The 23,739-nt window shown below is 43.8% G+C and overlaps 2 protein-coding genes across 6 annotated transcripts in view; one reads left to right on the top strand and one right to left on the bottom strand.

The window, feature by feature from the left end:
- Positions 1-6,789, bottom strand: part of ALDH5A1 (aldehyde dehydrogenase 5 family member A1) — a 45,372-nt gene extending 38,583 nt beyond the window's left edge. For both annotated transcript variants that reach the window (XM_082847996.1, XM_082847995.1), the window contains exons 1-2: positions 6,434-6,789; positions 465-548 (exon numbers count right to left, since the gene is read on the bottom strand). In XM_082847996.1, coding sequence (XP_082704122.1) covers positions 465-548; positions 6,434-6,760 — 411 coding nt within the window. In that variant the 5' untranslated portion in view covers positions 6,761-6,789. The remainder of the gene's footprint in view (positions 1-464; positions 549-6,433) is intronic.
- A 4,253-nt stretch (positions 6,790-11,042) lies between these two features.
- GPLD1 (glycosylphosphatidylinositol specific phospholipase D1) overlaps positions 11,043-23,739 on the top strand; it is a 50,393-nt gene continuing 37,696 nt past the window's right edge. For 3 of the 4 annotated variants that reach the window (XR_014326508.1, XM_082847991.1, XM_082847990.1), the window contains exons 1-4: positions 11,043-11,156; positions 11,585-11,667; positions 14,362-14,417; positions 22,795-22,873. Coding sequence is in view for 3 of the 4 variants with exons in the window: in XM_082847991.1 (XP_082704117.1) it covers positions 11,131-11,156; positions 11,585-11,667; positions 14,362-14,417; positions 22,795-22,873 (244 nt within the window). In the remaining variant the exon portion in view is untranslated. Of the gene's footprint in view, positions 11,157-11,459; positions 11,668-14,361; positions 14,418-22,794; positions 22,874-23,739 lie in introns of those variants that run through there. The other variant, XM_082847992.1, reaches the window with a different exon arrangement.

The raw sequence follows: 23,739 nt of genomic DNA on the forward strand, positions 1-23,739 counted from the left end.
TTTTCAAGACCGCCCTGAGCCACAATCGTCATTTGCATTCTCAATATGTTTACAATTAGGAGGAGGCACCTAGAACTGCCTCTTCAATTTTTTTTCCTTCTAACATCTTCTAAATGTTGTGAACGGTGGAGAGTAATTTATTAGAGCAACCAAAAAACTGGTACCTTTGAAAATGTACAAAAACAACATGAAAAATCAGTCAAAGCAATCCCATGCTAAAAACCTGGAATGGTGGAAAAGCAGTATTCACGCAGTCCCACTCAAAATCTATTTCTTGCATATTATTAAATAGGCGTGCCTGACTTAATTTTGTGCCCAAAATAAGAATTAGCTGATATCTGATCGTTAGGCAAGGAATTCACGTTTTCTATAGCTACAGCACTGAAGTTAGAGGCTTCCCCATGCTTCAGTCTAAGAACTCCTGGACAATTTCTTCAGGTAGTAAGTTAGCGTCCTGAACTTACACTTTCAGCTGTGATTATCTTGGCAAGGTCATCCTTATTTTGTATCATTAAGTCGTACCATTTCCGAAGTAAAGAACTCCTCTCCTGAAAAAGAATTAAAAAATAGTAAAATGCCAAGTGTAAGAGAGACTATTAAATAATCTTCAGTTTCCTAAAATATTTGCTGTGTGGTCTCATTCTTGGGGAGACATACATTGACCTTTTTTTTAAATTGAGGTATAATTAACACACATTATATTTGTTTCAGGTGTACAGATCTTTCTTTGATAAGTGATAACAAAGATCCAATTTTCAAGTTGCATCTAACAAGGTGTGCGGAGTCATAAATTGTAAGAGAAAAAAGTTCTGTGGAACAGCTGTTATTATTTATGGTAAATATGAATAACTTGAATTTCACCACACTAAGGTATAGTTCCTTACTTTAAAAAAAAGGTATGTTTAATTGCAGTGAAATACACTAAAATTTGCCATCTTAATCATTTTTAAGTATGCAGTTCAGTGGCATTAAGCACATTCACAGTGTTGTGCAACAGTCACCACCATCCATCCCCAGAATGCTTTTCGTCTTGCAGAACGGAGACTCTGTACCTGTTAAACAATAACTCTCCACTCCCCGCAGCCTCTGACAAGCACGATTCTACTTTCTGTCTCTGTGAATTGGACTGCTCTAGGTACCTTACATAGGTAGAATCATACAGCCTTTGTCCCGTGACAGGCTTATTTCACTCAACACAATGTCCTCAAGTATAGTTCTTTATTTTAACGACTCACTGGCTAGTTAAATTTGTCCCACAGACTGGGGCGGAGGTTGCAGGGTGTGTAAGGCATCTGAAGGGGTTTTGCACACTTAAGAAGGCACAACACCGTGGATGCCCTTGATGCCACTGAACGGTACACTTGCAAATGGCTAAAATGGTAAGTTTTATGTTATGTACCTTGTATCACAGTTTTTTTAAATTTCCAAAGATAAAAGGATGAATGAATAAATTGGATTATTAAGTATATTATGGAAGAAATGGTTTCTTAAAAAAATTTTTTTAGGGCTTCCCTGGTGGCGCAGTGGTTGAGCGTCCGCCTGCCGATGCAGGGGACACGGGTTCGTGCCCCGGTCCGGGAAGATCCCACATGCCGTGGAGCGGCTGGCCCCGTGAGCCATGGCCGCTGAGCCTGCGCGTCCGGAGCCTGTGCTCCGCAACGGGAGAGGCCACAACAGTGAGAGGCCCGCGTACCGCAAAAAAAGAAAAACAAAAAAAAATTTTTTTAAAGGAACTCATATAAAACCATAAAAAAAAGAGGGCCCAGAGAATGCAGGTCAACCAGGCCACACAGAGGTGCCCCGAGGAAGATGTGCCCCCAAGCTCTGGCTTCCTGCATCCAAACAGGTGTATCCGAAGCAAAGGAGAATCTTTGGTTTATTCCTACCTGCTGAAAGGTTGCCCACAGCAACGAGCAAACCTTGTTTGTGATTCTGTCATCCTAATCCATCCAGCAGGTGTTAAGATTTAAATTATTTTCTCATTCCACTCATGAGCAGGGAGCCTGAGACTGTAAGCACCACTAACCATCTTTCTCTGGGTTCTTTCCCTTCCCTATTTTGGATAAGCTAATAAGCTTCGTTATCTTAGCTCTCAAGGGTGTTGTTGAGATGAAGTCTTCTGAATCTCCAACCCCCAGAGAACAGGCATTGACAGCTCTTAAAAACAGTATTACTGCAGTAATTTCACCCTCACTCTGTGCAACACTGGTTAAGAATCTGATGACTGTGGGCCTGTGTGCTGTGAGTTATTCTGGGTAAGAAAGGAAAGACTAAAATCTAGGAGGCCTGGATTAGAGAAAAAAAGAAATGTGAGTAAATGGCCTGCAAGGAATAGAGCACCACACAGAGTCTGAGAGAGGATGAGAGAAGAACACAGAAAGCATGAGAACGGTAAGAATAAAAAGCAGATTCTGCTTGCTGGCAGAAAACCCAGGGTCCAGTCTGAACACAGAAACCAGCAGAGACCACAAACTGCCCTCAATGTGCGCGGCCCGTGTTATGGGTTAGTTGCGCCTGCGCAAAAAAGGCGTGTTGGAGTCCCAGTTCCCAGCCCCTCAGAGATGGGGAGATGGGGTCTTGACAGAGGTCATCCAGTTAAGACAAGGTCATCGGGATGGGCCCTAACCCACTATGACTGATGTCCTTATAAAAAGGGGAAATTTGGACAAGACAGAAGCACGCACAGAGGGAAGATGACACAGAGAGACACAGGGAGAAGATGGCCATCTATAAACCAAGGAGAGAGACCTGGAACCGTTCCTTCCCTCGGAGCCCTCAGAAGGAACCAACCCTGCCGACACCTTGATTTCAGGCTTCTTGCCTCCGGAACTGAGGTGACACATTTCTGTGGTTTAAACCACCAAGTTTGTGGTACTCTGTGATGCCAGCCCCAGGAAACTTCTCCAGCCTTTGTAAGGATCTGAGTAAGTGTGCAGGCTTCAGACAGGGGGCTGGGGAGGCTGGTGGTGGATGGAGTAACATGGGGCTCAAATCCCAGACCCTCCACTTGAGCAACAGTGAAGTTACATAACCAGGAGCCTCTGTAAGCCAGTTTCCTCGTGCACAGCATGGCTCGACTGTCTACCTCACAGGGCCATTGAAAGGACTAAACAAAACGCACCTGGAGCACCAAGAACAGTACTCAGCTGTGGAAGGCACAACAAAGCCCTCAAAAAGGGCCTCAGCCTAATCCCTGGAACCTGTGAACATATTACTTTACAAGGCAGAAGGGATTCTGCCGACGTGATTAAGCTAAGGACCTTGCGGTAAGGAGACGATCCTGAATTACCCAGGTGGGGCCAGTGTAACCAACAAGGATGTCTATAAGAGGGAGAGAGGCGGGGCAGAGGCAGCGTGGGAGGTGTGATACAGAAGGAGAGGTTGGAGTGCTCTGGGGCCACAGACCACAGACCGCGGGCGGCTTCTAGAAGCTGTAAAAAGCAAGGAAAGCCCTAGAGTTCCTGAAGGAATGCAGCCCTGCAAACCCGCTTTGGACTTCTGACCTCCAGAACTGTGAGAGTAAGTTTGTGTTGTTGCGTTTTGTTAAGTCCCTGAGTTTGGGGTGATTCGTTACAGCAGGCCACGAGAAAGTAATGCATCAGCTTCTAAGGCGGTCAGTAAACGCGTCAGTAACCATCTTTCCCTAAACTCCTCCAGGAGTTCACAGGGTGGAGAAAGGAGGTCATAAAACGCGTGAAAAGAAAGACGTGAAGTAATGCAAAAGACGTCAAGGGGAAGGGCGAGACGAGGGTACGGGCCACGCTACGGGTTCGGGGGAGACTGACGGAAGGCTGTGTGGTCCAACGGACGCCATGGCAGACATGATACGCGAGCCAGACCCCAGGAATGGCGGGACGTGAGTGGGCCTAGAGAGGAAAGCAGAAGATAGCTGGGGGGCAGCGGGGTGAGCAGCAGAGGCCTCGGGGCAGGAAAGCTGCCTTACAAGCTGCGGTTGCGCCCCACCGTCCAAGCTGCAGAGGTGGACCCAGCTTCCTTAGAAAGCCGAACCCACCACTTCCTGAGGAAGACGCTCCAAGGTCCTTTCAAGAAGCCCCAGGCAAGACCACCTGACTGCACCTGGAAGAGCTCCAGGGCACTGTAACACCCCTACACGGCAGGCTTGAGGCTGCGGGCCCGGGTGGGGCTCCAAAACAACGGCAGAGGGCCCAGGGCTCAGCCTCGATGCCCACCCTTCCTGTAAATCCCCACAGCTGTGAGTGCATACGCGTGTTGTCTCTAGCTCAGGCCTCCCTCTCCTGACTCACGTAGCCAACATCCTACTTAACACCCTCACTTGGTGACTTAACAACATCTCAGGCTCAATGTGTCCAAAGCTGAGCTCCGATGTCTCGCCCCAATGCTGCTCCTCTCACCCCCTTCCCGTCTCTGGATAGTTACTCCTTCCTCCCAGGGGCTCTGGCCAGAAGCCCTGGGGTCATCATTCCATCCTGTCTTTCTCTCACACCTCGTCTGTAATAATCAGGGAATCCAGTTGCCTCTACCTTCAGAACATATCCTTGATCAGAACACTGCTCACCGCCTGAACGGCTCCCACCCTAGTGCAGGCCCGTCAGCATCTCCCACATGAATCACCGGCACAAGCCTCCTAGCCCTCTGGGCTTCCACCATTGCTCCCCCTTCAGTCTATTCTCGGCACTGGGAATAGACTGAAACCCTTTGAAACGGAGCCCCGCCTCACTCGCAGTAAAACCCCACTCAGTCCCTAAAATAGCTCCGCAGCCCACTGGATCCAGCACCCTCCTCCTAAGACTCTCCCCCCACGTTAGTCCCCTCAGCACACAGGCCTCCTTGCTGATCTACACCTGTGTCAGGCATGCCCCTGACTCAGGATTTTTGCTCCAGCTGAATTCCCTCACCTCCTTTGGTCTTTGCATCTCATGTCCTCAATGAGGCCTACCCTGATGTTATAGGGTCCCCCCCAATTCATATAACCCCCCAGTACCTCAGAATGTGACTGCATTTGGAGATAGGGTCTTGAAAGAGTTTTTTTTTGTTTTTTGCGGCATGCGGGCCTCTCACTGTTGTGGCCTCTCCTGTTGCGAAGCACAGGCTCCGGATGCGCAGGCTCAGCGGCCATGGCTCATGGGCCCAGCCGCTCCGCGGCATGTGGGATCTTCCCGGACCAGGGCACGAACCCACGTCCCCTGCATTGGCAGGTGGACTCTAAACCACTGCGCCACCAGGGAAGCCCGAAAGAGGTTTTTAAGGTTAAATGAGGTCATTAGGGTGGATCCTAACCCAATATAGCTAGTGTCTTCACAAGAAGAGACGAGGACACTGACAAGTTCAGAGGCAGAAGCATGTGAAGATGGGGGACAACGGCCATCTACAAGCCAGAGAGAGGGGCCTCAGAAGAAACCAAGCCTGCCCACACCTTGATAGCAGATTTCTAGCTTCCTGAGCTTTGAGACCAGAAATTCCTATTGTTTAAGCCACCTAGTCTGTGATACTCTTATGGCGGCCCTAGCAAACCAATACACCTGCCCACACTACTTATTTTGCATTTTGCCCGTTTTCTCTGGCCTCTGATCCTCTTAGCCTTCCTTCTCTACCTTTTTTTCCCCTCATATTTGTTTAGCTATGTTTTGTTTACAGGTTAGAACTCCCCTCCCACCCCTCACCCCCAAGTGAACTCCAAGAGGGCAGGAATCTTTTTTGTTGATTGCTGTATCGCAAGCACCTCCCACAGTGCGTGGCATAGCAGTTGCCCAGACAACATCTAATGGACGAATGAAAGCTACGACTCCCTCGGGTACTTGGACTTTATTGCTGGATTTGTATCTTCCTTCAGAGGGAGGATGCTGACGGACAGGGTGGACAGTCACTTCACTGGGCTGACTCCTAGGTGTCACATAATAAATGCTCTAATAGCCCCCATCCCGCACCCCCAATTCTCCACTATTCTCTATGTCAGTTAATAGATGGAGCTCTCTAATCAGGCCCCAAACCTGGAGACTGGTCCTGGACTGGTCCCTTCCCCTGCTCGATTCTTTTCCCCAGTTCTCTCCACTGCCGAGTTCGTGACTCGAGCCCGAGGCACTCACTACCAGCCTCCTCGTGGACCACTGAAGATGCTCTGAAGTCACTCGTGCTCTCACCTTCCCTGACCCTTCCCGCCCTCCACCCCCAACACACATGCACGCACGCACCGGCCTGCTCGCTTGTAATCGCATGTTGGTGTTCTGCCTCACCTACTGGATACTTTATGAGGTTTGAGGCTGGGGCTGTGCTCCCTAGCGCCGGCACAGGGCTTGGCACAAAGCCGACGCTCCAAACGGATTTGTTGGCCATCTCTTTTCTTGTTACCATGACTGTCCGCGTGGTGTATGCCGGAGCATTGGGGAGGGGAGGTGACAGCTGGTTCCACTAGAGGGCAAAGCCCGATCGGCCCCTGGACCCGGCGCGCACTCACCTTGGCCGAGACCCCCCTCCAGCTGCAGAAAGCCTCGTAGGCGGCACGCACGGCGGCGCGGGCCTCGGGTACCCCGCAGTCGGCCACCAAGCCCAGCTCGGCGCCGCTGGCCGGGTCGTGCACCGGGAAGGTGGCGGCGGCCGAGAGCCAGCTGCCGCCCACGAAGCCGTCGGTGCGCAGCAGGGCCGAGGAAAGGCCCGCTGGGCCCCGGGCGTAGCCGCGAATCCGGGCCACCGGGTAGTCGGCGCGGGGGCGGAGGACCTGGCTGGGAGGCGTCCGCGGGAGGTGCAAGGCCAGGCAGCTCCGCAGCCGAAAACAGGTCGCCATGGCCCAGGCGGCGGCGGCGGCAGGAAGCAGGCAAGCGAGCGTGCGCACCCGAGTGCAGGGATCCAGGCGGCGGCGGGGACGCGCCGGGTGGCGGCGGACGCGGGCTGAAGGTGGCCGAGACGCGAAGCAGCGCCCTCTCCCCGCGCTCTTCGCTCTGCATCTCCGCGCAGTCTGGACCTTAACCCTGAGCACTGGGCGACTTGGCTTCCTACGCGACCTGGGAAGGGTCGCTGGGAGAGACACCTGAGGACCGCCATGCCGTCACCTTTGTCCCTCTCGTTTGTCTAACTTTTCCTTAGCGCCTCAAACCGCTGCAAGAGAACCGCTCCCTCTCTCCACCACTCCCCCAAACCGGCATTCCCCCGCCACCGGAATTTGTGCTTGGCCCATGAATATGCTGGTGTCTGCCCCAGCTTCTAAGGACGTGATCACGATTCTTTATTGCCATAGTTCCTGTGCACTCAGGATTTGGGGCGAGGGTTCTCCGAGGGGGTGCAGTGTGGTCCACCGTTCTGCTGCCTGGATGCTTTTCTAGGTGTGTGTCTAAGTGTTCTCTCCATTAACTGGGAGCAAGCAGGGGTGCCCATGATATAAGCGCCTTTGGAGACGAACAGACTTGGATCTAAGCTCAGAATCTGTTGTTGGCAAGCTGTGTAACCTTCTACAATTTATTTAACCTCCTTCCTCTCCTTTGTAGAATGGAACAATACCTACCCCATAGGTTTGTTGTGATTTAACATATGCTCAGTACAGCATTGTTCAAAGCCATGCTAGCTGCCCTGGTTCAAACAACTAGTAAGACTAAAGTTAGGACACCTACAAGTCAGTGGGACCCTTTTGTCAAAATCATCAACCAAGGTATAATCACAATTAGGCTTGGCCTAAAACCCTGGAAGTAGCAAGGAAACCTCAACTTCAATGAGGATAAAAATAAAAATAGCAGGCCTGTACTCGGAATTTGTGGGTTCAAATGAAGCCTAACTCTAGGCGTTGATTGGATCGCTAGTCTCAAAAAACTCCTTCCGTATCTCTCCTGAGTGGAGAGTCTCTTGCTGGCTTTTGCAGAGCCTGTGGGCTATTTACCTTTTCTAGATTTTTATTTGCAAAAGGCCGAGGCGGTACTTTATATTTTGACTTTGGTTTTTGCTGAGTCACTGTCACTCAATCTTGAGTCCGCCACATTTGGCAGAAATGGGAATAGCACTTAATTAAATAGTGTTTAATCTTTTGTGTGAGTGGGTTCACTTTTGGGTTCTGTATTCTATTGAAGGAATTGGGAGGTGAGAGTCCTGATGGAGACCACAGCTGGTTGGGTATCACATTCGGGACTGGGGAGCTGGTGTGCTTCCACCTACGGTCCTGCAGAGGGAGCTCTACGGATAGTTGATTTCTAAGGGTTGGGGAAATCCATTCTGCTGAGCAAAAACTAAGTCCCAGAAAAGTGAAGTCCGCTGTGGCTGCCTCTCTTGATGCAAAATTACTTTTTTTTTTTTACTTATTTTTTCAAGGTTCTATTTCAAACGGTGCCCTCTCTGCCTAGGGCCCATAGGACTTTTAGGGGAATACAAAAATATTGACCTTCTTATAAAATCAGAATAAAAAAATAAGCTTTTACGTTCGGTATTAATAACCTTTATACCAATGCAGATGTAAAATGTGATTTTTTAAAAGTTTATTTTTATGAAGGAAGGGACCCTCCCCTCCCACACCCCAACCAAGACAAAAGTGCCCAGGGCCTAGGAAATTCACCATGTCCCCTGCCCTTCTCCCCAACTCACTGTTCTGTGCTCTTTGCAAGTTCCCATTTAGAGTGGGAAAAATTCCCTCCTGGTTCCGGGCTTGCTTCTAGGCCCGCCCAGAGCTGGCCAGTTGTGTTCACCAGGGCTTAAAAGGATAAGACCACCAGGTGACAGGGACCTTTCTTCCTTTCCCCTTGGCTTTCCCCTGTCCTCTACCTCTAATTCTCACTTTCTCCATCCTCTCTTCCATTCACTATAAGGGCACTATGATGACAGCAACATATTAGACTGTGCAGAAGCGAGCTGAAATTGTCTGCTTTATCTCAAAAGTTTCTGGACCTCAAAATTGTATCTCATTTAACTGCACAAGGAGACCCACCTTCACTTCAAAAGTCCTACCCTGTGTTGGCTTCATACACCAATCTAAACTGTTATAAAAGGTATATTGCTGTATATCTGAGTGTAAAGTTTTTATTTTTAAATTCAATAAGGAATATAGTTACTCAATAGAAGTCTAAGGTGCATCTTTTAGAAAGGGAACATTTCTTTTGAATGATAATAGTTAACATTCATTAAACACTTACTGTATACCAGTCACTTTTTTTTTTTTTCTTTTGGCGGTATGCGGGCCTCTCACCGTTGTGGCCTCTTCCGTTGGGAGCACAGGCTCCGGACGCGCAGGCTCAGCGGCCATGGCTCACGGGCCCAGCCGCTCGCGGCATGTGGGATCTTCCCGGACTGGGGCACGAACCCGTGTCCCCTGCATCGGCAGGCGGACCCTCAAACACTGCGCCACCAGGGAAGCCCTATACCAGTCTCTTTTAAGCATGTCACCTATATACTCATCTGATCTTCACGGCAACCCGATATGGTAGGCATTATTATCCCCATTTTTATAGATAATTTTATAAGTAAGGAAACTGAGGCAATGAAACTTTTAGTAACTTGCCCAAGCTCACCCCAATAGAAGGTAGCAGAACAGGGACCCAAATGAAACCCAAGGCCTTGTGGCTCTCAAGACTGTATCTCCCCACTCATTCCTTAATACACCTGCATGTTTACTTCTCAGCTTGTGTCTCTATTTCCAGAAAAGCTCTAAATGGTAGACTCATGATGTCTATTTTATAACAAAGCCACCTGTATTAGGAAAAGAGGGCGTGGGGTAGAAAGAAAAAATTCCATACACCTTTGTCAGGTAGTTTTCTTAATATTGCCAGCTCCATTTTAACTTTCCTTTAAAAGTCATATCTTTGTTACAAGCAGCATTGTCCTACAAAGGCCCTATCTCAAAACCATCACACTGTACTGCCTAAGCAAATAATTCCCTCCCATTCTATTACATACTTAAAATTAAGTCATTCTGAATCTTAAACACAAAAAATATATGTAATGAGAAATTTGGCATTAATATGGCTTAGTTACTGAACCCTGAACCCTATTTCTTTCTCTGGTGCTTTTTGGATAGGTTTGCTTTATTAAACCTGATTAGATACTGTCTTCAGGCAGTGTTACATTTTCCCTGTCGACCCTTTGCAACCCTTTACTGTTATTCATCGAATACTCCTGGGTCTTCTGGGCTTACTAGAGCCCTAAGTTCTAATTGCCTCCCCCTCACTTGCAGGCTTTGGAAAGCCCGGAGTGACGGGAGCAAACTCCATGGCCTCTGATGGCCAGAGGGGCATGGCAACCTGTACACGTGTGTGTGGGGCGGGCTGGAGGACGTGGGGAGGGCACCCTCTGTCTGTGGAGGGGAGACTGCTGGCTCTTCAGCTTCAGCTGGTGGTCACATCACATGGGAATGTCAGTTCATGTAGCCAGTTTGTTGTTTTGCTTTTTTAAAGAGAGCTAGAAATCTAGGTTTCTATGTGGATTTTCCCCATTAAAAAAAAAAAGTTGGCCTAAATTTATAAAACACCCTATTTGCCAAACAAAACACATCAGCTTATGGCCTCTGACCTACAAACAGGAGCAGCAGGGCCTCATGCCATCAGGGTTGAGGGAGAGCTGTAGGATTCCTTTCCTTGGGGCTTTGCAGACGCAGAGTTAGGGTTACAGAGGAAACTTGGCAGACACCTAAGGGTCTCAAATCATCCCATCTTCTATTCTTCTCTTCCGTTTGGCTAACCTGAGAAGGAATACCGTGTCCTCCCACTCTTTTAAAATCTCCTTTCTTGTTTTTAAGGTATAATATGCATAATTCGAGCTTTAAGATCACCATCATTTCTATGAAGAGTTAAACCTAATGTTTCCCATGGGTTAAGTGCTATAGATTGGATACTTTGTCAGGTGTATTCTGAACCTAGCATTTTCTGAATCCTCCTTTCTTGGTCCTAAATCTGTCTCTCCCCACTTGCCCCTCCACTCCCCACCCACCGACAGTGGTATTGGCATCTTTGTTTGGGCTGCAGGAATCTGACCAGGCAGCAAGCTCTGGATAAGCCCTATAAGAATAGCCAGAGATAAAAAGACCAGGAGTGGCTGCTGTTGTGTAATCAATCCCACACAAGTGTCATAATTTGTTGCCAGATACTGAAAGAGAAGCTGGTTCCAGCTGATCGTCATAAAAGATTTCCCAGCCCTTGTGGCTTCAGAGGCTAAGGAGACAGGGTAACCAGACGTACGTGTGGAAAGATGCAAGAGAAATCGGCTCTTGTAAGGTGAGGTGGTCCAATATACTGATTATCAATAGAGACAGGTGAGTCTTTTTTTTTTTAAAGCGAAGAATATTTGGAGACAACTTTGCTTGTGTCTCCGTCCAGATTTCATGTTAAAAAGAAATCCAGGGGAAAGTGGGGTCAGAAGATGGGAATGCACCACCTGGAGGCATTTAGATTTCAGTTTATCGCTTTTTTCTTTCCCAGGTGGAGTTTGTTTGCTGTTCTGGTGAAGTTAAACAGTAGTTAAACAGTTGACTTCACTGGAAAATGATATTATTTTGAAATGAGGCTGGGTTTCCTGTGTCAGTGACCTGCTTAGCGGGAGAGCAGTGGGTCTGGGCCAGGATTTCAGACTCCGTGCTGCCGCAGCTCTGAGCATTTCTCGTCACCATAGGAGCAGGGAGTAATGAGAGCATGTCTACTTTCAGATTCTGGTCAGGAGTGCTGATTGCACTGGGCTCCCTCTGCCCTAGAAGTTCACCGTGTGGCATTTCAACACACGTAGAAATAGGTAAGTGTCGACCCCTGGTCATGGTATTAAGGACAGTATATCTGTCAGAAATGTTAAGGGATTTAAAGTCTAACGCGTGTATTGATAATGAGTTTCCCTGCTGCACTGAGCCGTGGGGCAGTGGAGAAGAAAAAGCCAGGGATGGAGTCGTCCAGGATTGGGGATTGACTACTGGGGTGAGGTCCGTGGAGGAACAGGAAGCCTCTTTGGTCATTGGGTCCCTGGCTGTTTCTCCGCGTGGGGAAATAGGAACCGGATAAACTAGGGGTTCCCATGAAGCAGAAGAACTGACAGAGTGGGAGAGGAGAAAGACGGGTGGAATATGGTAGGAGTGAGGAATTTATGCTTGTTTTTACATTTCCAAGTATATGTAAAGGACCATGTGTGGCCACGGGAGTGGGTCCCCTGAGTCAAGTGGCTTTAAAGATGGTTGGCTTTAGGGAGGGCAAGGAATGGTCCCTGGCACTAGAAATGCCCAGAATGATGGCAGGATTTGGGGAACACAGGGGTACAGCAAGCTAGTGCCTATGAGCTCAGGGGCAAAGGCTGAGTTACCTGGATAGAGGTAAATGGTAACGCAAAAAGTTGTTTCTTGGACAAAATGTATTTGTAATGTTTTTTAACTCTTTAGATAAAAACAATAACAATATTTTATAGTTATGCTACTTCTAGAAGATTCAAAACAGAGCAAGATTACAAATAAAATATAAAAATTTATCAATGCAAAACAGACCTAGAATATTGAGCTCAGCTGGGCAAGAACTATATTATCATAGAATTCTATTATCTGAAAGGACACTAGAGGTCACTGAGTCCAGTTCCTTTATTTTACAGCAGAGGAAACTGATCCCAGGGAGTTTTCACAGCTCACTTGTTAGTGACCTGGTCAAGAATTACATATCCTGACAGCTGGTCCAGTGTTCTTTCCATTAAACATCTATTGCTGGGCTTCCCTGGTGGCACAGTGGTTAAGAATCTGCCTGCAATTGCAGGGGACACAGGTTCGAGCCCTGGTCTGGGAAGATCTCACATGCCGCGGAGCAACTAAGCCTGTGCACCACAACTACTGAGCCTGCGCTCTAGAGCCCGCGAGCCACAACTGTTGAAGCCTGCGCACCTAGAGCCTGTGCTCTGCAACAAGAGAGCCACCGCGATGAGAAGCCCGTGCGCCGCAACGAAGAGTAGCCTCCGCTCGCCGCAACTAGAGAAAAGCCCACGCGCAGCAATGAAGACCCAATGCAGCCAAAAATAAATAAATAAAATAAATTTATTAAGAAACCCAAACATCTATTGCTAAAAGGGAGTCAGGCGACAGTGGAAAAGGAAATTGGACCTAGGTTCTAGTACCAGCTCTGCTGTAAACTACATGAGTGACTCTGAACAATTCACTTTCTCTCTCTCTCCTTCTTCTGCAAAATGAGAGGGCTGAACTTCTTAATGAATTCTAAATTATTTTGCACATCTAAGTTCTCTGAAAATGAAATTGCTGAAATTATAGCAGTGGGCCAAAGAGGAACAAATATAAGTGGGAATATTCAAGTTCTTAATCTTTGGATTTTAAAAATTAGACATGAAATCTAAAAATTTTTAAAAATCAGATAATTATGTTTCTTCAGTAGTTGCAAAACAAAGGTGCTAATAATATGTTAATATATATTAATCTAATATATGCTCAATATAAAACATGTAATAAAAAATAATAAACATGTTTATGTGGACATAATTGAAGGCAACTCCTAATCTGCACACTGAATATTTTTCTATAAAAGGCGATTAAAACAACACTTATTTACTAATAACTTAGATTTCATAAATATCCTGGTTCTTGTTTTCACCTCTTATGTAGGCCTGTGTGGATGGTTGACATTTATGTGAGTTAATTATTAGAATTGGCCTCATTCAGTGATTTGGGTTTATAAATCACTGGAATCCTATATACAGGTTATTTGTGGGCTGTGACCTTGTCTCTCTTATGGTATAAATGCTTATAATATGGTAGTGGCTATATTTTTGTTGTATGAATTAAAAAAAAATTGGATGTGACTTCCAGTAGAAATAAGGTATCACCTCTGAATGTCTCTTCATAATTAGTGTTCGTTGATTCTAAGGAGATTCAGGGTGTGGGCGTGTGGGTGGAGCAGGTGGCTTTTTGAGACTTTTGTCCTTCTGAAGTAGTCCAGTGATGAAACACTTAAGGGACACTGATTCAGTCCATGGTTTAGGCCCTGTATTATATTTCCTACTTGGCTTTATCTACCCCAGTGAGCTGCAAAATATGATGATGACAACTTCTGTTTATTGAGTTCCTGCCATGTGTCAGCCATGAGCTCCTCACTTAGCATTTATTTTCTGTGGTTCTCTTAACAAACCTGTAAGGTAGATATTATTTACTTAATTTTACATAGGTGGGAACCGAGGCCTGGAGAGGTTAAGTAACTTACTCAAGGTCATAAGAGCTAGTTAAGCAGAAACTTTAAATCATCATGCAATTTTGATTTGTATTATAACAATATAAATATTGTTTGAATCTAATTATAGCCAATGAAAATTACTTGTACAAAGTTAACTTTCATTTCCCGCTTCCTTGACAGTTACAACCACAAAATTATATATTTTCCTTTTAAAATGATCTCTAGGAAGTTCTGTTTTCAGTTATAGTTGAATTTAATTGATTTATGTATTTATTTCTCTCAGGTCACAGAGCTCTGGAGCTTCTCCACCTTCAGGATAGGACTGTTAACTACAAAGAGGTAAGAAGTTTGATTTTTTTTTTTCCCTTCCTTGGGCATTAACTTTCTATCGTAGGTGACAAACAAAGGTCCTAACAGATATTGAAATAGTAATTTTAAGAGTCATTTATATGTCTTTATAAAACATTAATATTTGGGGTTACATGTATATGTCTCCTCTAGCACAACTTGAACACATATAATAATTTAAATAATATCATTGAAATATTTTAATTATATTAATGATAGTTTGAAAAATATTTGAGAGCATTTAAATTGAAATCTTATTTGTTCTTATAAGGAAAGGTTACACCTAAGATGAGCCATTTATTTTCCACCACTTATCTCTGTGTGCTGTATAAAAATTGCCTCACCGTGAGAAGAAGGAAGTATTTATTGAGAAGTATGCCTTGAGATAATCCTTCCAATTTTTCTGCCTACTGTATTCTTGGTAGGACTAGCTGATGGCTCACCTTTAACCATCCTCAAATTAGTTGAACCCATTCTGGCCCTATACACTCTTTCTAGTCCTATAGCTAAATAAAACTTTGTGACAAAGATGATTCTTAAATATTACCTTTGAGAGAAATGGTTAAATTCCCTCATGACATCAGAATTGGATCAAATTATTTACCAGTGAGTCTTGACAATCCAGTATGGAAATCAGTATGGTTAAAAACAACAACAACAACAGAACTGAAATCTAGCATCATCCATAAATCACTTTTAGTCATTAGTTTCAACTTCCTTATTCACCAATTTAACAGGCCCTCTAGGGAAAAAAACAGCATTTATATTTGATTGTCATCTTCCTTGACCCTGATAGAAAGTTGACAGGAAAGAGGAGAAGCAAGAATCTAATTCATGGTGTGAACAATCAATCCTGAGCAGAGTGATTTTCTAGTAGAGGCATTCAAGCTCCTATCACTAACTTAAAGCAGGTTAAATGGACACACATACTTCCCCTCAGCATTGGTCCTAATCCAAATACTGATGTCATCATTGGAAATGTCCTGAGGACACACACCTCCCCCTTTTAACTTATGAAGACAGATAGAGATTACTTTACCTTTTATCTTGTTGTCAAAAAATTCCTTTTCAAGGATTGGTGATCTATTTTATATCTCCATATGTGGGAATCTTTGGAGTTTCTCTTTCTCCCTACTAAAACCTGCTCTTTGGTGACTGCTGGACTCATTGGTCCAGTTTGGTGAAAGGATAGAGAGGGAGGTTACCCAAAGGATGCCAGACAGACCCCCACAGGCTGGCGGTATCTCAGCAAGCCCTGCACATTCGGGGTCTGAGTTTTGTTGGTTCTGGGATTATCATTTGCTGATACAACCAGAGGTGACTACATTTTAATGACTTTGACTTACCCTAATCAAGTTAATAAGAGACTAATGCATAAAGCTGAGAAAACCAACTTACTAAGTTATAAGAACTGTAAGGACCAAGTGTACCTCACATTGGTGGTCATTATTGCCCTGATTTTATTCTCTTTCTGCAACAATAAACAGAATGTGGTATGTTAACCAGGAAACCAAAACAATGGTATTTGGTTGGTTGCTGTCCTCTCTTTGCTCTGCTCCTCCCTCACTGCCCATAGAATAGATTTCGTCTTTTCTGATTATAAAACTAATAGAAACTCATTGTAAAAAAAAAAAAAAACTTAGAAATAACCAATGTTAACATTTTGCTTTAAATCATGCCAGGCATTTTCTCTGCATTTATTAGCACTTTCTCTCTTTTTTTTAAGTTACGCATTATTTTGTAAACTTGCCTTTTTTGTCATTTACCATATCAGAGATATAGTCATATATCTGTTCATGTCCATATCAATAGACATCTTCAGAATAATTTTAAACCATTACATATTTTCTGTACCATAATTCATTTAACCAGTTCCTTATGTTAACTTTTTATTTTGAAATAATTTAAAACTGATAGAAAAGTTGAAAAAATTAGACAAATAATTCTTGTATGCCTTTTACCCAATTTCCCCAGTTGTCGATAACTTTTCCTATTTGCCTTTTGAGCCTCTGTATACGTATTGATTTTCCCCTGAGCCATTTGAGAGTTAGTTGCTGACGTGGTAATCATTACCCTTCAACACACCCTTGTGTACAGTAGTTCCCCTCATCCTCGGGGGATACATCCCAAGACTTTCAGTGGATTCCTGAAACCATGGATAGTACCGAACCTCATATATACTGTATTTTCCTATACATATGTTCATACTTAGGATAAAGCTTAATTTATGAATTAGGCACAGTAAGAGAAACAACAATGACTGGTGATAAAGTAGAACAATTAAAACAATATACTATAATAAAATTTTGTGAATATGGTCTATCAAAATATTGTACCAATTTAATGTCTTTTCCATTTTATCTAAGCACTTAATCACACACTGTGGCTGTAACTTTTACAGTTTGAGGTGCAGCAGCAAAATTAGCACAAATTTCCTTTTCCTTCTTCACAGTTTCATGGCTAGAAGGTTTGTTCTTACTGTACAGTAGTTCTTCCTGTATATCTTACTGTATATCAAACTCATCATACACTTTCTTCCCTTATTAAGTCTACAGTGTTCACCTTTTCACTTAAAGGAAGCACTTTACAGCTTCTCTTCAGCATATCCAAATTGCCAGCATCATTATTCTTGTGCTTTGGGGCCATTATTGAGAAAGATAAGAGCTACTTGAACCCAAGCACTGCGCTACCTTGATAGTAGATCTAATAGTGGAGACAAATGGGCAGGATACACTGGACAAAGGGATGATTCACGTTCCAGGCAGACAGAGCAGGATGGCTCGAGATTTCATCATGATACTCAGAATGGCGCCCAATTTTAAGACTATGAAATTTTTATTTCTGGAATTTTCCATTTAATATTTTTGAACCATGGGTAACTGAAACCAAGGAAGGCAAAACCATGGATAAGGAGGGACTATATTTCCTAAAAACAAGGACACCATGTATATACATATACATATATATAACTACTATATGTATCTATATAACTACAGTATAATAATCACAATCAGGAAATCAACATTGAAATAACACTATCACCCAATCCTCAGGCTCTTAAAATTTCACCAGTTGTCTCAATATACTTTATGGTTCCAGGAGCATGTGTTTAGTTGTCTGATCTCCTCCAACATTTAACAGTTCCTCAGGCCTACCTTGTCTTTATTGTCCTCAATAGTTTGAAAAAGTACAGTCTAGTAACTCCGTAGAATGCACCTTCATTTGGTTTTGTCTGATGGTTCCTCATGATTAGATTCTCCTGAAGGTTATTTTTGGGCAGAAATATTATAGACCATTGAAGTGATGCTGTATTCTTCTCATTGCCTCTTACCAGAAGGCACATGATGTCAACTTGTACCATTTCTGAACTTTTATTTCAGCTAGTGTATTTTTCAGTTCTATAATTTCCATTCAGTTCTTCTTTATATCTTCTATTTCTTTGACTCTTTTGTTTGTTTCAACTGTGTTCGTAATTGTTCACTGAAGCATTTTTATGATGGCTGCTTTAAAATATTTGGCAGATAATTCGAAACATTCTGCCATCTCAATGCTGGCATCTACTGATTATCTCTTTTCATTCCTTTTGACATCTTTCTAGTTCTTGGTATGATGAGTGATCTTTGATTGAAACCTGGACATTTTAGGTATTAGGTTATGAGACTCTGGATCTTATTTAAACTTCCTGTTTTAGTTGTCTTCTTCTGATACCAGTCAGGTCGGGGAAGGGGTCAGGGGACACTGCCTCCTAACTGCCAGCTGGGGTTAGAATTCAAGGCTCCCCACTGGGCCTGCCCTGATGCCTCTCTGGCCAGGAGGGGTAGGAGTGCCTAATTGCCACTCCTCACCATTGCCTCTACTGATATCAGAAGGCAGAGGTGGCCTCTTATTGCTGGCTGGAGGTGGATGTTCTGACTTCCCCTGGGCTTCTTCTGACACTGCCCCCCTCCCCAGTGGGGATGGGGAGAGATTCCTTGTTACTGCCAGTTGGGATTGGATGCCTAGGCTCTCCTCATGGTCTCACTGACATCAAAGGGTAGGGGTAGGGGGCAGGATGGGAGGGATGAAAGTCCTGGCTCCCTCCTTAGCCTTTTCTGATACCACTGAAGTTGGGGCGCTGGGGCACCTTACTGCAGCCTGGTGAGGGGACAAGTCTAGGCTCCCCACTAGACCTTAGCTGGTGGTGAGGAAGAGTGGGACCACAGGTTTTTCTGTGATGTTTACCTGGAGTAGAAAGGTTATTGTGTGGAAGTCCTCTGTCTTGCTAGGCTGTCCGTTTCCTGGTTCTGTGGCTAGAGAGAGCAGGCTTTTGTTGTGGCATTGTTTTGTTCTGTCTCTACCCATTGGAGTTTCTTGGTGGCTGGCTTTTCCATTATCCAGTTTGGGATATATGAAGTAAAAAGAAAATCCACAGAACTCACCACAGTGTTATTCTTCAGGTCCTGAGTTTCTTAGCCAATCTGCATACTTATCTCCACCTTTAGTCATCTTATATTCGTTTTGTATACAATGCCCAGGGTTTGAGTTGTATTTAGCAAGAAGAATAGGGAAAAGTACACCCACTTCTGGAAGCAGAAGTCCTATTGATGTTAATTTTATCTCTTGGTTAAGATCGTGTCTGCCGCATTTTTATATTGGAAAGTTAATAAATATTTTCTACTTTTTAAATTAATTAGTAAATATTTTGTGAGGAGATATATTGAAGTAATGTAAATATCCTGTTTCTCCTCAAACTTTTTAGCATCCATTGCTTATTCTTGCCTGAAATAATTTTGGTGGTTGCCAAATTGTTTATCTGATTCCATCATTCCTTCTACATTTATTAGTTAGCATTCTGCTGTAAGGTAGAGCTTTTCCTTATTCCCCATTTATCTATTTCTTTATATTAGTATACAGTCATGGATTCCTATTTTATTCAGTGGTTTATATCACATTACTAACATTATTTATCTTGATGCTCAAACTGTCCCAGATTTCACTTGAAGTTGGCTTTTGTGTCTGTCTCTTTACCTATTTAAAACCCTGAGTTCACACAAAAACATCTCCAGTTCCAACCCATCAGCACAGGATTTATTCTAGCTTTCTCCCTGTGTGTATCTGTAGCTCCTTTCTCCAACAGTGAGAAACCTGGCCTCCATCATCCTCAGTATATATTCTTACACCTAGATCTCCTTGTATGTGATCCATTACCTGGCAAATCCCTTCAGCCCTGGCCCTGCTAGTTGAATCCCCTTGGCCCAGAAACAAATAAAAAAAAAAAAGAAGGAAAAAACAGGGAAGATATACATGACCAAGAAAGGGTTAATATCCTTAATTCATGTATTTCATTGAAATTTCTTTATATTCAGATTTGGAAATGGATTCACTTTTATGGTCTATTTTTTAAAATTATTTTTTCATTTTTGCCAGTTTCATATGTGAAAACGGTATTTTGTTATTGGTTTAATAGACATTTAAACGATTGATTTACTATTAATGAGGTTAAATATATTTCAAGTGTCTATTGACTATTTCTATTGCCTCTTCTGTGAATTGCCTATGTCTTTTTTTTTTTTCATAAATTTATTTTATTTTTGGCTGCTTTGGGTCTTCGTTGCTGCGTGCAAGCTTTCTCTAATTGGGGCGAGCGGGGGCTGTTCTTCATGGCGGTGCGCGGGCTTCTCACTGCGGTGGCTTCTCTTTGTTTCGGAGCATGGGCTCTAGGCATGTGGGCTTCAGTAGTTGTGGTACATGGGCTTAGTTTGCTCCACAGCATGTGGGATCTTCCAGGACCAGGGCTCAAACCCATGTCTCCTGCATTGGCAGGAAGATTCTTAACCACTGCGCCACCAGGGAAGCCCTTCCCTGTGTATTTTGCTCATTTTTCTATTACGATACTAATCTTGATGTGGAGAATGGCTTATTTATTAAAGATAGTAGCCTGTCATGTGTCAAGTGATTCTTGTGGTTATTTATTTTTCTCTTAAATTTGTTTCTGATGCTTTTAACCATGCAGAAACATTTAAATTTTTGTGTAGTTAAGTGAGTCATCTTTCGTGGTTTCTGCCTGTATGTTTTCCTTAGAAATATCATTCCCACTCTGAGATTAAACAAATATTCACTTAAGATGTGTCTTGTTAATTTCATGGCTCTATTTTTGACATTTAACTCTCTAATTCATCTTGTATCATTTTGACATAAAGCATGATAGTGATCCAGTGACCTGTTGTTGGTAATGTCAACTTCAAGTCAGCGTCACCTAGGCTAAGTATGGATTCCCTGCAAAAATGGAATACTCATTGCCGTGGGGTTGTGCTAACACAATTGTTGATTACTCTGTCCTTTATTCATCTCTATCATGCATTAAATTATTATCTATGCTTGAGTCTGTTTCTTTACTCTTCTGTTTCATTGATCTGTCTCTTTTGGTTCTGATATCATACTGTTTTAATTTCTGTAGCTTAAAAATACATTTTTATATCTGAAGGATACCTCCTCCCTCTGTACTTTTTTTCCCCCTAGCAGTTTCTTGACTATTTTTCTGACACCTTTACTTTTAAAATTTTACTTTAGAATTATTTTTCCCTGTTAAATGACACAGCCTCACTGGGAGATGCAGATTCAACAAGTCTTAATGCATATAAAGTGAAAAACAGTGGCTGGAAGGTAAATATTCAATAAGGTTAATTATTACTTTTAAGTGGCAAAAGTCCAACTCCAGCTATCTTTAGAAAAGAAGGAGACTTTATGGGTTCATGTAACAGATAGACCTGAGAAAGAGCTGGACCCAAGAGGTCTAGATGTTGCTCTCTCTTCTAGTGGAAGACACTGGCCATCCAGGACTCAACCTCTAAGTTTAAAATCCCCGATGAGAGGAAGGTATCTTCCCCACAGCTCTAGCTGAGAAGTCTTGGGGAAAGTTCTAGCTGAACTAGCTTCCATCAAATGTGCAGCTCTGAGCCAAGCACTGTAGTGGGAGTGGATATGCTGGCCTTGTACCCCTATGGTCAGCCTTACTGATCAGTATGGAAGAGATTCTATCTTTAGAAGACTGGGGATGAGACACTGCTTGAAAAAGCAAAAACAAAAAGTAGATGATACTATATTTCCTCATGTTTTAAGTTCTTTGAGGTACTTCTTTGTTGCTTTCATATATAGCCTATGTTATTAGTAAGTCCCTACTGAAAAATTACAAAGTTGGAGTGCCAGACTTCTACTTTGCCCATGGTGTCAGAGTTCATTTGCAGATCATGGAAACCCCTCTGGCTAGCGTATGCTGAGAGGGGCATAAGACCATGTATTAGGGGATTCAGTGCTGATAAACTGTGAGAAATGGAGGAGCGAGCTCTAAGCTGAGTGTCCAGAATGGATTCCCAGGAAAACACGCAGAACTGGCCTGCCAGGACCACCATGCAATCAGACAGCCACTGTCCCATTCACTAGCTCCACATCCAGCTGTCTCCTGTGTGGTTTGGAAAGGAAGAAGCCACCACCTTGACTGTTGGCTCTGGGGTCTCATCACCTCAGCCACCCTCCGTACAAGTAAAATAGATGCCCTGCACTCTGCCTGTGATCACCTGGGCCCCCTCCACCTTTGCTGCGGAAAGGCCAAGCACTTCCTTGCTGGCTGAAGGAGCAAAAGAGGGAGAAGTGGGCTCCTCAGTAGAGGCTGGGAAATGTACTCTTTATTTTCTAGACTCTGGCGTGCATCTGGGCACAGCCATAAGGGGGTCGGAATGGAATGGAGTGAGCCAGGCCACCAAGGAAGAATGCTGAAAAGAACACCTCTACCACTGACTTGTACGTCATTTTAATGGGGGAAAGGATATTTTTTAACTCTCCAAAAGCTTATAATCTTAACCTTTAACTTATAAAGGATATAATCTTACTCTAAAGCACAGGTAGCAACTCTAAACATATGTGTGTGTGTGTGTGTGTGTGTGTATATATATATATATATACACATACACATATATATGTACATATGTCTGTATTTTTCTCATTTCACTGATTGTCACTAGATCGTTGAAAATTTTACCACACACCAGTTCTGGGTCAGTGAAATAGCCTTGGGGAAATCCTGCTCTAGTGGGTGGACAGAAAAAGTGAAAGGAGATAAAATTCAAACAGGTGATTTTTGCTGCTACTTAATCAGCCTGTCTGCTTTTGGTAGGAAAGAACTTGAAGTTCTACGTGGCAGGGTGCTGTTTGGATTATACATGAATTTTTATAATTTCTTTGTTTACGCCTTCCTTCCTGCACTCCTTCCTTCCATCGCCCCCTTCCCCGCCATCACATTGTTCTAACTTCCCAAACTTGGAGATTGACTGGGCCTGCTTTTCCCAGACTGTTGACGCTTGCCCTCTAATCTCTATATTTTCCTGCTCCCCAGCTGTTACTTGAACACCAGGATGCATATCAGGCTGGAACCGTGTTTCCTGATGCCTTTTACCCCAGAATCTGCGGAAGAGGTAAGCGAAAGATTTATAGACCAAATGATGTCACTTTTCCTTGGGTGATAGGAATAGCTAGGACTCAAAAAAATATAAAATAACACATTATATTTTCTACTATTGTTGATCAATGACTTAGGTGCATTTTCCATTTAACCAAAGCTTACCTGCTTAAGCATAGAAATTCTGAAAGCTTTATTCTAAGCACCCTGACTTGCTTTCCTGCTTCATGGCAGTAAGAGAAAACATTTTGAAAGAAATCAAAAGGTCTGAGTTTTTGTTCCTTCTATATTGTCTGTTAGCATGTGACCTTGAAAAAGTCACTTCCATGCTGAGTCTCAGTTTCCACATCTAAACACAGTAATATCTAGTTAATTACTATTTAATTAATAGTAATAATTAATGCCTGCTTTGCAGCTTTACTGAATTGCTGTTGCCATTAATGCATGTTATTTTGTCAAGTCTTATGCAAATCCAAGGTAATGTTATTAGTGAACCGGGTTTATGAGTTGTTTCAGTCTGGGCCCCCGGAGGCATAGAAGAGATACTCAAACTGAATAATCTGAGGGGAGTTTTATAAGGGAACAGTTTGCAAAGGTGTGGACAGGACACAAGAAAATTGCAGGGCATAGTGCAGGGGAGGGGGCAGACACAGCTGTGGGGAGAGGGTCGCTTGATGGGGCCAGACCTTGAGTCAGGGACGCAGCCAGCCCCCTGTGACCCCACAGAAGGGGAGCTGGGAGAGTGAATACCCCACCCTCTCTCTCCTCCTTTTCTCTGATCTCCTGTCAGTTCTCCCCATTGGCCAAAACCAGCCCACCTCAAGCCAGAGGACAAAGTATTCAGTTGAAGCAGGTCACCTCAGAGGAACAGTGCAGGAGGGA

The sequence above is a fragment of the Leucopleurus acutus genome (genome assembly GCF_964270905.1).
Source record: "Leucopleurus acutus genome assembly, chromosome: 10".
Lineage (NCBI taxonomy): Eukaryota > Metazoa > Chordata > Mammalia > Artiodactyla > Delphinidae > Leucopleurus > Leucopleurus acutus.